The following is a 14,024-nucleotide window of genomic DNA, read 5'->3' as shown; positions in this document are numbered from 1 at the left end:
CTGAGGCTGCTGGTTGGTCTGGGGAAAAGATCTGCAGTTTGTGCCAAAGCCTTCCACTGCACCAGAGGGAAATGAAATGTCACAGGGAAAGCCAGAGGCCTGGACCCAGGGTAGGGGAGCCCCTCGCTTCATCGATGCCGACCTGGATCACAAGCTGGAGGCCATAAAGGGGAGGAGGGAGGTCCTTTTAGCAGAGGGTGGCAAGACGAAGCCACCTCATTGAGCAGCAGGGCACCTCTTTGTTCAGTGTCATCTCCCTCTGCCTCTTCCTTTCACCTCCTGCTCCTCCCCCGATGAGCTGTCTCCTTCCAGGGAATCATATTCCTCAAGATCCACACCTCTCTGGAGGGCCATATAACGGAGAGCACAGTAGGCCACCACAATGACAGAGACCCTTGCAGGAGGGGACCACCCAACCAGTCTAGGCACTGGAATCACATCTTCAGAAGCCCGATGGCCTGCTCCATGGATGTCCTATTGAATAGGTGGTATTTGTTGTATTGCTTCTGTGCCTCTCTCTGAGGCTCCTGTAGAGGGATAGGTAGCCATCTCTTCAAGGGATATTCCTTGTTCCCTTGGATCCATCGATGCACTTTGGGGGTTAAAGTGAAGATCTGCGGCAGCCTGGACTGCTGGAGAATGAAGGAGTCATGGCAGCTGCCAGGAAAGCCAGCGCACATATGGTGGAAACTCTTGTTGTGGTCACAGACCAGTTGGACATTAAGGGAGTGGAGGCCCTTCCCGTTGATGGCTCTCACTGGCCGGTTTTTGGGTGCGTTCAATGATGCCCTGCACCTGGGGGAATCCAGCAATGGAGGCAGAACCCAATGCCATCTGACCCAGCAAGGCCGTATCCATTGTCAAATGAATGTGCTGTCCAGCTCTGGCAAAGAGGGTATCATTGATCAGCAATGTGCAATGGTATGCAGCTGTTTGTAAAATGTCACCAAGGTCCAATGCTGAGCCTTAGAAGCAGCCAGAAATCACTATCAACAAAAATCTGAAACTCAAATTTACATCATTTCTTAAATTTGGTTTTCTGATTGTTTTAATAAAGTTTATAAAGAGATCAACCAAAAGCCGTAGTATTAGGAATAGAGATATGCATTGCTTTGATTATTGCCACTTTTAATATTGCAATCTACGTACTGAAGAAAAACATAAGTGATGTTTCATGAAACAGTACTATAAGTATCACATAATGTACCATAGGGGACTGATTTTGTTAATAAAAATAAAGATAGAAGTTCCATAAATTATGGCACAGTGGCATAACAGCTTGGAACCCAATGCTTAGCACTATAGAGTGGTAGGACACAGGTTCACACCCACTATGATCGACCACATGATGACCTATCAAGTTCAATTGCATTACCAGGGACTGATGTTGACTCCTTCCCCAAAAGGAAGGAAGAGCAAAGAAAATCACCCGAGTTCTGTTGCATGCCTTTCAACCAGTCACTTAGCAGAAGCTTGCTCACCCATTTTTTCAACAGGACAGTGCAATATGCATTAAAAAAAGGAAGTTCCCTTAGTCGAGAATGCCTATCCTCAAAATAAGTTAATTCAGGGGGTGTTAGGTACCTGAATGGCAAAAGCATTTGGTCCCTTATATTAAAAGGTTCACTTTTAACAGCAGGTAGCTGTTGATGAAAACCCTGTATAAAAAGACATTGGAGAGAATGAGGCATAAACAGACAGAAAAAGGAAAATAATAACTCACTACTGTGCAGCTAGAGCACATATAAGCAAGGATAAACATGAAGATTTAACAGCAGATGCTTAACCAAGACCACCTCAGGTATTTTGGACCTTAATTTTGAATAATTAGCAATGCTCTCTGCCTCTTTATGTGCTGTATATTTGATGATAGCAACTCTATTACACAGGTTTATTCTGATCACCCTAAAAGTTCATCCTTTCACAGGGTACTAACTTACACTTGATTATAATGGCACTCTAGAGTTAGTATCTGCTAGGCACAGTGAATTTCTAATATGGAATTTCTGAAATGCACTAATTTAACAGTGCTAAAACATCGGAGATGTTTTGAGAATTATGATTTTTTTTCCCAATTATAAACTAATTGCACTCTGAACTAATGTTTACAACTTAATCATAGTATTACACACCTACTTATGTGCTGTTATTTCAGTAAGACTTGGAAGGGTGAGTGATAAGACGGTTCTGGATATCAGTGCAATCCCAGAAGCACAGTGCGGTTTCCATGTCGGCAGATCTATTGTGGACATGATCTTCTCCATAAACCAGTACCATAAACCAACAAGAGAAGTGTAGGGAACAGAGTACACCCCTTTACCTTACTTTCATAGATCTCACTAAGACATTCAACACTGACAGCAGAGCAGAACCGTACAAGATTTTGGGAAAAATTGGCTGTCCACCGAAGCTCCTCGGTCTCATCCACTCCTTCCATGACAACATCCACTTAACTGTAGTTTGATGGCTCCACTTCTGACAGCTTTGGAGTGAAGAATGAAGTGAAACAGGGTTGTGTCCTAACCCCCACTCTGTTTGACATCTTCTTCGCCATGTTCCTGACCTTCGCCTTCCCTGCATATATGAAAGGTGTCTACTTGCACACTAGATCAGACGGCAAGCTCTACAATCCATCAAGGCTGAAAGCAAAGACAAAAACACATCACGTTGTTATGATCAGTTTAGGAAGGGGTCTCGGGCTCCCCTTTCGCCCCTTCTCTGGTTTGACCGCAACAGGGTTTAGCTTTTTAACACAGTGATTTAACTTACCAACTCAGTGAGCACATGCTCCTGTTACTCTAATATATAGTTGCAAATGAACCAGACAGGTTTTCTTAAGTTTAAATAAGAAAGATGCAAGTTTATTAACCTTATTACTCTAAACTGGTTAAAATTACTAAAATATGCGATGCATCCACGCTCACATTCACATGAGGGGTGCACACACACACAAACAGATTACAGAGGGGAAAAATAAAGTTGGGAGGTTGAAGTAAAGTCCGTAATAAATGGAATTTAAATACTGAGTCGCAGTGTCTTTGGTTGAAGTTAAAGTCTTGAAGTTCTCGCTGGGCTACGTGCAAAATTCAGGCTTGCATCTCTGGTTCCAGAAGCAAGAGAGGGGCTTTAATCGTGTCCCCTGGTTGTTGAGTGTAAGGATCTGTAGTCGAGGCTTAGTAGCTGCCACCAAGGATTCCCTGGGACTTTGTTGGGGACAGAGGGACATATTTCCAGTTGGTATGCGGAGTTTCCGTTACAACATCCTGATCAGAGAACTCCTCTACACTGATGATGCTGCGCTAGTTGCTCACACGGACACTGAGCTACAAAGATTCATGGACTGTCTCGCCCATGCCTGTAACTTGTTCTCCCTGACTATAAGCATCAAGAAAACTGTGGTCATGGGACAAGGTGTTGCATCTCCACCTGGATCACACTAAATAACACCCCACTGGAAGTGGTTAGAAAATTCTGCGACCTTGGGTCCACAGCAACAGACAATCTATCCCTTGATGCAGAGCTCGATACACGCATAGGGAAAGAAAATCACCCGAGTTCTGTTGCATGCCTTTCAACCAGTCACTTAGCAGAAGCTTGTTTACCCATTTTTTCAACAGGACAGTGCAATATGCATTAAAAAAAGGAAGTTCCCTTAGTTGAGAATGCCTATCCTCAAAATAAGTTAATTCAGGGGGTGTTAGGTACCTTAATGGCAAAATTAATTTTACAGTGCGAAAACATCAGAGATGTTTAGAGAATTATAATTTTTTTTCTTTAATTTGATTCAGTATAAACTAATTGCACTCTGAACTAATGTTTACAACCTTTTAATGTTTACAACCTTTGACTGACTCAGGAAATGCACATGGGAATACACCAAGCTGACCTTTAGGACCAAGCCGATGGCTTACAAGGCCTGTGTTCTCAGCACCTTGTTGTATGGTTGTGAAACATGGGTGACTTACAGCTACCAGGAAAAGAACCTCACTAATTTCCATCTTCGCTGTCTGTTGGGCTTTATGGGTCTATCCTGGCAAGACAAAATCACAAATGGGGCAGTCCTCTCAAAGGCAGAGCTCTCAAATGTGTTGGCATTAAACAAACAAAGGTGGCTTCGGTGGATTGGACATGTCTGCAGGATGGAAGACAGTCGCATACCCAAGGACCTTCTGTATAGTGAGGTAGCTGAGGCCAGATGACCAGTGGGGCGCCCAAAGCTCCACTTCAAGGACACTTGCAGAGTGATATGTAGGCCCTAAATGTCGACTATTGCACTTGGGAGTCACTAGCTGGCGAAAGAGGAAAATGGCAGCACATCCTGTGGACTGATGTGCACTACCAGGACGACCAGTGGCTACAGCAGCTTAGCAACAGGAGCCAATGCTGAAAACAATTCACAGTATCACTTGGAAGCTACACGTGCAGCACTTGTGGCAGAACCTGCCTCTCAAGGATTGCCCTTCATAGCCATCTGCAAAGGTGCACCAAGAGAAGACACCCCACCTAAATGGATTTTGTTGCGTGTCCATCATTTTTTGTAGATGGAAGGATGCCAACCAGTGCAGAATAACTTTTCAAACAATTTGCTTAAAAACTTACTTGACTATAAATAACACAAAATGAAAGCCTAGTAATTATACCGGTTAGTTAATTCAAATGCATTCTTTTTTAAAAGTAACATTTGAATTCTATATAAAACAGTACCATAGTAACAGTGGAAGAAATAGCACCTCAATAACAAGATTTAATCTGCATGAACCAGTGTTGTTGCTGTGACCTCCTATAAAACAGGTGGCTGCTTTCGGCATGGTGAAGTCAGATGCAGAAAAACCTAGAAACATAATATGGAGTTATGGAGAACAAAATATATGGGAATGAGGATAGGGGTAGAAAAACAGAATGAGACAAACACAGACATTAGGAGAGAATGGAGAAGTGCAGTCAGAGAATTAATGAGAAAAAGAGATACACCACGAGAAATACACAGAAGTTAAAAATCAGATAAACAAATACAGACACAAGGAATGAAAGACAATAGTAGAATAAAGAGTTTATATTGAGAAAAATGTATTTATACACAAGGAAGGAAGATACACACAGTATGAAGCCCAAGCAAAAATGTAGACAATGGGAATCAGGGGGAAAACTCTCCACTGGTTGGAGTCATACCTATCACAAAGGAAGGTGGTTGTGGTTGTTGGAGGTCGATCATCTCAGTTCCAGGACATCACTGCAGGAGTTCCTCAGGGTAGTGTCCTAGGCCCAACTATCTTCAGCTGCTTCTTCAATGACCTTCCCTCCATCATAAGGACAGAAGTGGGGATGTTCGCTGATGAATGCACAATGTTCAGCAGCCCATGTTCATATGCAGCAAGACCTGGGCTGATAAGTGGCAAGAAACATTTGCGCCACACAAGTGCCAGGCAATGACCATCTCCAATGAGAGAATATCTAACCATCTCCCCATGACATTCAATGGCATTACCACCACTGAATCACCCACCATCAACATCCTGGGGGTCACCATTGACCAGAAACTGAACTGGACCGGCCACATAAATGCTGTGGCTACAAGAGTAGGTCAGAGGCTGGGAATTCTGTGACGAGTTCCTGACTCCCCAATGCCTGTCCACCATCTACAAGGCACAAGTCCGTAGTGTGATGGAATACGCTCCACTGGCCTGGATGGGTGCAGCTCCAACAACACTCAAGAGGTTCGACACCATCCAGGTCAAAGCAGCCTACTTGATTGGCACCCCACCTTCAACATTCACTCCCTCCACCACTGACGTACAGTTGCAGCAGTGTGTAGCATCTATAAGATGCACTGCAGCAACTCACCAAGGTTCCTTGAACAGCACCTTCCAAACTCGTGACCTCTACCACCCAGAAGGACAAGGGCAGCAGATGCATGGGAACACCACCACCTGCAAGCTCCCCTCCAAGCCACACACCATCCTGATTTGAAACTATAATCGCTGTTCCTTCACTGTCGCTGAGTCAAGATCCTGGAACTCCATTCCTAACAGCACTGTGGGTGTACCTATGCCCCAAGGACTTCAACGGTTCAAGAAGGCAGCTCACCGTCACCTTCTCAAGGGCAATTAGGGATGGGCAATAAATGCTGGCCTAGCCAGCGACATTCGCATCCTGTGAAAGAATAAATTTTTAAAATTCAAACAACAATCATACCATCATCAGTGAACACACTGAAAATAGGAGATCTGACCAAACCAATTAAAACACTCCTTGCAAAAAGCACTCATTACAACTGCATTCATTGGCATCTTCCAAAGACCGGTCGACACGCTATATTATTTGTATCCAAGAGCAATTTACCAGTATTCACCTACAATCTGACAAAAAAGATGTGATATTCCCTCGCAAGACAGTCATTTTGTAGACTGCCCTTATTGTTGCCAACAGTAGCAAGTCAAGACCAACTTTTCTTATAAATTCGGATTTTCTATCTATTTTTCCAGCCACCTCTACTATCTCCTTGCTCCAGTATAGCTTGACAGAGATTACCAAACTAAGAGGGATAATTGAAATGAAAAGGACTTTACAAGTATTAAAAGTGGTGAATCATCTCAGGATTCCAAAGGAACTGTGCCTGTAGGTAACACTGTGAATATAACCTGAGGTGACTATTTGTTTGCAACAGGGCAGCACCTAATGTTACATGACGGTGCCAAACTGTACCCTCAATAATACCCAGATATTCATTTCAATCTAACATTTTTTTTTGATCTCCCAGGAACCAGCCAAGGGAATGCACCATAAATCAAAACAATCTGATAGTTCAGGATTTGAGAGAATGTCCAATATGGACAACCAAGAGATGCTGAAAGCATTTTCAGCCTTTTAGAACTCAGTTAACGTGTGTACCGATTGTGGCTGCTGAGCTGAGCAATGATTGAATGGAGAAACTGGAGAAAGAATGATTCAGGCCAGAAATCAAGAATAATGCAAAACTGGGCATCCATGAGGCGCTGTGGGCCATCAGCAGCAGAATTGCACTCAACCACAATCTGTAACCTCATGGCTCGACATATCCCCCACTCTACCATTACCATCAAGCCAGGAGACCAACCCTGGTTCAATGAAGAGTGCAGGAGGGCATGCCAGGAGCAGCACCAGGCATACCTCAAAATGAGGTGTCAACCTGGTGGTGAAGCTACAATACAGGACTATCTGCGTGCCAAACTGCGTAAGCAGCATGCGATAGACAGAGCTAAGCGATCCCATAACCAACGGATCAGATCAAAGCTCTGCAGTCCTGCCACATCCAGCCGTGAATGGTGGAGGACAATTAAACAACTAACTGGAGGAGGTGGCTCCACAAATATCCCCATCCTCAATGATGGGGGAGGCCAGCACATCAGTGCGAAAGATAAGGCTGAAGCATTTGCAACAATCTTCAGCCAGAAGTGCTGAGTTGATGATCCATCTTGGCCTCCTCCTGAAGTCCCCAGCATCACAGATGCCGGACTTCAGCCAATTCGATTCACTCTGCATGATATTAAGAAATGATTGAAGGCACTGAATACTGCAAAGGCTATGAGCCCTGACAATATCCCGGCAATAGTACTGAAGACCTGTGCTCCAGAACTTGCCGTGCCCCTAGCCAAGCTGTTGCAGTACAGCTACAACACTGGCATCTACCCTGCAATGTGGAAAATTGCCCAGGTATGTCCTGTACACAAAAAGCAGGACAAGTCCAACCCGACCAATTACCGCCCCACCAGTCTACTCTCAATCATTGTTAAAGTGATGGAAGGTGTCATCAACAGTGCCTTCAAGCGGCACCTGCTTCACAATAACCTGCTCGGTGATGCTCAGTTTGGGTTCCGCCAGGGTCACTCAGCTCCTGACCTCATTACAGCCTTGGTTCAAACACAGACAAAAGAGCTGAACTCAAGAGGTGAGGTGAGAGTGACTGCCCTTGACATCAAGGCAGCATTTGACTGGGTTTGGCATCAAGGTGCCCTAGCAAAACTGGAGTCAATGGGAATCAGGGGGAAAACTCTCCACTGGTTGGAGTCATACCTATCACAAAGGAAGATGGTTGTGGTTATTGGTCAATCATCTGAGCTCCAGGACATCACTGCAGGAGTTCCTCAGGGTAGTGTCCTAGGCCCAACCATCTTCAGCTGCTTCATCAATGACCTTCCTTCAATCATAAGGTCAGAAGTGGGGATGTTTGCTGATGATTGCACAATGTTCAGCACCATTCACGACTCCTCAGATACTGAAGCAGTCCATGTAGAAATGCAGCAAGACCTGGATAATATCCAGGCTTGGGCTGATAAGTGGCAAGTAACATTCGTGCTACTCAAGTGCCAGGCAATGACCATCTCCAACAAGGGAGAATCTAACCATCTCCCCTCGACATTCAACGGCATTACCATCGCTGAATCCCCTATCAACATCCTAGGGGCTACCACTATCCAGAAAATGAACTGGAGTAGCCATATAAATACAATGACTACAAGAGCAGGTCAGAGGCTAGGAATCCTGCGGTGTGTAACTCACCTCCTGACTCCCCCAAGCCTGTCCACCATCTACAAGGCTCAAGTCAGGAGTGTGATGGAATACTCTCCACTTGCCTAGATGGGTGCAGCTCCAATAACACTCAAGAAGCTCAACACCATCCAGCTCAAAGCAGCCCACTTGATTGGCACCCCATCTACAAACATTCACTCCCTCCACCACCGATGCACAGTGGCAGCAGTGTATACCATCTATAAGATGCACTGCAGCAATGCACCAAGGCTCCTTCGACAACACCTTCCAAACCCACGACCTCTACCAACTAGAAGGACAAGAGCAGCAAATGAACGGGAACACCACCACCTGCAAGTTCCCCTCCAAGTCACACACCATCCTGACTTGGAAATATATCGCCGTTCCTTCACTGTCGCTGGGTCAAAATCCTGGAACTCCCTTCCCAACAGCACTGTGGGTGTGCCTACCTCCCCTGGACTACAGCGGTTCAAGAAGAAAGCTCACCACCACCTTCTCGAGGGCAATTAGGGATGGGCAATAAATGCTGGCCTAGCCAGCGACACCCACATTCCATGAATAAAAAAAAAATGTATTGCTTCAGCAACATCGCCCACAACCCCCCCACCCTAATAAACCAACTCCTTCCATGAGCAGCAATCAGGAGAAACACTCCCTCCCCAAGCAGAGATAATGGGAGTCTTCCTAGCCCTACTGAACGAAGATTTCATCCTGAACACAGAAGAAACTGTTACCGCACAGAAATCCTGCAACCTCACCCACTGAACAGAAGTGTTGAGGAATTCCACCCCAAGCAGAAATCCACTCAAAAATCCACATTCCCCTTACATCAGAAATTTGGCCAAACCACTCTCTCCATCCCCACTCAATGAGTGGGAAGCGAGAGAGGAAATAGTTGGGGCCTTAACAGATATCTTTGCAACATCCTTAAACACGGGTGAGGTCCCGGAGGACTGGAGAATTGCTAATGTTGTCCCCTTGTTTAAGAAGGGTAGCAGGGATAATCCAGGTAATTATAGACCGGTGAGCCTGACGTCAGTGGTAGGGAAGCTGCTGGAGAAGATACTGAGGGATAGGATCTATTCCCATTTGGAAGAAAATGGGCTTATCAGTGATAGGCAACATGGTTTTGTGCAGGGAAGGTCATGTCTTACCAACTTAATAGAATTCTTTGAGGAAGTGACAAAGTTGATTGATGAGGGAAGGGCTGTAGATGTCATATACATGGACTTCAGTAAGGCGTTTGATAAGGTTCCCCATGGTAGGCTGATGGAGAAAGTGAAGGCGCATGGGGTCCAAGGTGTACTAGCTAGATGGATAAAGAACTGGCTGGGCAACAAGAGACAGAGAGTAGCAGTGGAAGGGAGTTTCTCAAAATGGAGACGTGTGACCAGTGGTGTTTCACAGGGATCCGTGCTGGGACCACTGTTGTTTGTGATATACATAAATGATTTGGAGGAAAGTATAGGTGGTCTGATTAGCAAGTTTGCAGACGACACTAAGATTGGTGGAGTAGCAGATAGTGAAGGGGACTGTCAGAGAATACAGCAGAATATAAATAGATTGGAGAGTTGGGCAGAGAAATGGCAGATGGAGTTCAATCAGGGCAAATGCGAGGTGATGCATTTTGGAAGATCCAATTCAAGAGTGAACTATACAGTAAATGGAAAAGTCCTGGGGAAAATTGATGTACAGAGAGATTTGGGTGTTCAGGTCCATTGTTCCCTGAAGGTGGCAATGCAGGTCAATAGAGTGGTCAAGAAGGCATGCTTTCCTTCATTGGACGGGGTATTGAGTACAAGAGTTGGCAGGTCATGTTACAGTTGTATAGGACTTTGGTTCGGCCACATTTGGAATACTGCGTGCAGTTCTGGTCGCCACATTACCAAAAGGATGTGGATGCTTTGGAGAGGGTGCAGAGGAGGTTCACCAGGATGTTGCCTGGTATGGAGGGCGCTAGCTATGAAGAGAGGTTGAGTAGATTAGGATTATTTTCATTAGAAAGACGGAGGTTGAGGGGGGACCTGATTGAGGTGTACAAAATCATGAGAGGTATAGACAGGGTGGATAGCAAGAAGCTCTTTCCCAGAGTGGGGGATTCAATTACAAGGGGACACGAGTTCAAAGTGAAAGGGGAAAAGTTTAGGGGGGATATGCGTGGAAAGTTCTTTATGCAGAGGGTGGTGGGTGCCTGGAACGCTTTGCCAGCGGAGGTGGTAGACGCGGGCACGATAGCGTCTTTTAAGATGTATCTAGACAGATACATGAATGGGCAGGAAGTAAAGAGATACAGACCCTTAGAAAATAGGCGACAGGTTTAGATAGAGGATTTGGATCGGCGTAGGCTTGGAGGGCCGAAGGGCCTGTTCCTGTACTGTAATTTTTCTTTGTTCTTTGAGTGTCGGGACTGTAGTATGTGAGAGTTCACGGCTAGCAAGACTGTCCCAGATTCTCACATCTGCAGGAAATGTCTCTGACTCTGACCCGCAGTGGCTCAAGGCATCAGTTGGAGTGTGAATTAGAGACAACCTGAAACTAAGGGAGGGGGAAGAATTTCTAGATAGTTTTATCCAGAACAATCACACTGCAGAGGAAAGGACAGGTTCTAGAAGGAGGGCATGACTGTCAGGGAGCCGGGTAAGGGACACTTAGAAGAGATTCAGAGAAGGACGTCCCAGAGACTACTTGTGAGGACAAGTGAGGAGAGTAAGGAGGACAACCATAATGCAATCCAAGGTACCATGGCTCAGAAGGTTGCCCAAGTGGGGGGTTTGGGGAAAAGAACAGAATAGAAATGTGGTAGGGATAGTGGATTCTAAAATTAGCGAGACAGATAGCATCCTCTGCAGCCATGAACAAGAGTCCCACAGGGTGTGTTGCCTACCCAGTGCCAGGATAAGGGATACCTCAAAGCAGCTGGAGAGGAATTTGGAAAGGAAGGAACTAAATACAGTTGTTGGGTAAAGGCCTGCTGGGGTATAAAATTGAAATCTGAATCGGACCCGACCAGACCACAGCCAACCCGAACCCGACCCAGGCCTGAGTCCTTTAATTTTCTTTTCACATTCGACCCGATCCAACACGAATATCGCAATAAATTTAATGATATCAAACATGTTATTGTGCTCTACCTTGTCCAAATGGTAATACTTGTGATCCTGTTCATCCGTTCTGGCAGCAGGCTATTCCTACAGATGGAGTTGTGGGGAATCATGGGTGAGCCGGATCCTGTGAGTTTCCGGAGGCAGCACTGTCCAGCATGATCCGACCCAAATCCGAATGCTGGACTCGGAATATAGACCCGACCTAAACTAGACACATGTAGTCGGGTCTAGTCAGGTTCAGGTCGGGTAGCCAGGCTTTATTTTCATGTTCCATGTTGGAACAACATAGTTAGGAGCTGGGAGGCTGCCCTGCTATGGGAGTATCAAGAGTTAGGAATTAAATTAAAAAGCATGACCTCGAGGGTAATAATCTCTGGATTAATACTCAAGCCACGTGCAAATTGGCAGACATATCAGATGAGTTAACACATGGCTAAAGGGCTGGTGTGGGAAAGAGGGGTTCCTTTTCATGGGGCACTGGTACCAATACTGGGACAGGAAAGAGGTGTACCGACAGGACGGGCTCCACATGAACCTAGCAGGAAGGATAAGTAGGAAATTGGCAAAGGCTTGAAACTAGTAAGGGGTGGGGGGTGGGGAGGGATCTTCCAAGAAATGTAACAAGCTTAAACATAAACAAAACAGGAAAGGAGAGCAAGGGACAAACTAAATTAAGGAAGGACATAAATGACCAGTGAATAAATAGCATTATAGAAGTGTAAAAATGTAGTTAAAAATAAGAGTGAAACTGATAATGTAAATAATTTAAACTGTCTGTAAAGCAATGCACAAAATGTCCATAATAAAACAGGGGTACTGTAAGCAACATACATTGTGAGCAACCAGATATCATTGGGATTACTGAGACATGGCTGCACAAACATCAGGACCTGGAATTAAGCATTACAGGGTGTAACATATTTAGAAAAGATAAAGTGAGAAAAAGGGGATTTGGAGTAGCTGTACTTATTAGAAATAACAATGGCATTAGAAAAAACTAATCTGAAACTGGTAATGGGGAATGAACAAGAGCAGATAACAGAAATAAAAGTAAGAGAACATCTAGGGAACAGTGACCATAATATAATATGATTTAAGATAATAATTGAGAAGGCCATAAGCATGACAATGACGCAGATAATAGTTCGAAGAAAAGCTGATGTTGAAGGGCTGAGAGTAGAACTTGGAAAAATAAAATTGACAACAATATTGGCAAACATTGATGTCGAACAGCAATGGGAAACATTTAAATACTATTCAATAGAGCCCAGGAAAAATATATGTTGCTAAAAAGCAAGAACACAGCAAACACTAATGAGACACCATGGATGAATAAAGACAGAAGGGAAAAATTGAGGGTAAGGAAATAGACATGGACAGCAGGGGAGAGCATGACAAGGAGAATACGAAGAATCTAGGGGATAAGTCAAGGAAAAAAATAAGGCAAGGGGATGTGTGAAATTAAATTATCAAATGACATAAAACAAAATAGTAAAATATTCTACAGGCACAAATCAAAAAAGGAAAGTCTGGACAGGATTAGGGTCATTAAGAATGGTCAGGATAAACTGACAGGCAGCAATAGCGAAATGGCAGAAATAATTATTTTGCTTCAGTATTTAACAGGGAGATGGATCAAGTAGGCATGACATCTGTAGATCAGACAAGAAATGATCTAACTGCATTTAAAGTTAAAAAAGAGAAATATTAAATAAATTAACCAAACTTAAAGAGGATAAAACCCCCGGTCTGTACAGATTGCGTTTGTGCATTCTAAAAGGAATCTAGGGAAGAGATAACAGAGGCATAATTACATCTATTTAATAATTAATTAGAAAAAGGTGTAGTGCCAGAGGACTGATGGATAGCTAACATTATACCTACATTCAAAAAGTGAGCTAGTACATGTACAGGAAACTATACACCAGACAGCTTATCAGTAGTAGGAAAAATACTAGAATCCCTACTAAACAAGAAAATAGAAACATTTCTAGAAAGCAAAAAAAAATGAATAGTCAACATGGATTTCAAAAGGGAAAGTCTTGCTTGACCAACCTCACTGAATGTTTTGAAGAAGTAAGAGAGACAGTAGACATGGGTAATGAAATAGATGCAATATATCTAGATTTTCAAAAGACCTATAAGATACCACATAATAGACTAATGAATAAAGTTAGAGGATGCAGAGTCAGGGGACAAGTAGCAAAATGGATAGCTGGCTGGCAAAAAGACAGAAAGCAAAGAGTAGGGGCAAAGGGTAGCTATTCAGAGTGGCAGAAGGTAAGAAGTGGGTCTCACAAAGATTAGTGCTGGGACCACTGTTGTTCACAATTTACATTAACGATTTCGCCTTTAGAATCAAAAACACATTTCTAAATTTGCAGACCACACCAA

At 44.1% G+C, this 14,024-nt stretch overlaps 1 protein-coding gene across 6 annotated transcripts in view; it reads right to left on the bottom strand.

The window, feature by feature from the left end:
• metap1d (methionyl aminopeptidase type 1D (mitochondrial)) overlaps positions 1 to 14,024 on the bottom strand; it is a 185,487-nt gene that overhangs the window by 158,499 nt on the left and 12,964 nt on the right. Inside the window, exon 2 of one of the 6 annotated variants that reach the window (XM_068035412.1) lies at positions 2,455 to 2,639. The exons of the other annotated variants lie outside the window; for them this stretch is intronic. Coding sequence (XP_067891513.1) covers positions 2,455 to 2,554 — 100 coding nt within the window. The 5' untranslated portion in view covers positions 2,555 to 2,639. The remainder of the gene's footprint in view (positions 1 to 2,454; positions 2,640 to 14,024) is intronic. 6 annotated transcript variants of the gene reach the window in all.

This window comes from Heterodontus francisci, chromosome 7 (assembly GCF_036365525.1).
Source record: "Heterodontus francisci isolate sHetFra1 chromosome 7, sHetFra1.hap1, whole genome shotgun sequence".
NCBI lineage: Eukaryota > Metazoa > Chordata > Chondrichthyes > Heterodontiformes > Heterodontidae > Heterodontus > Heterodontus francisci.
Note: the sequence above shows the minus strand (reverse complement) of the source record. Positions and strands in the feature narration are given on the sequence as shown.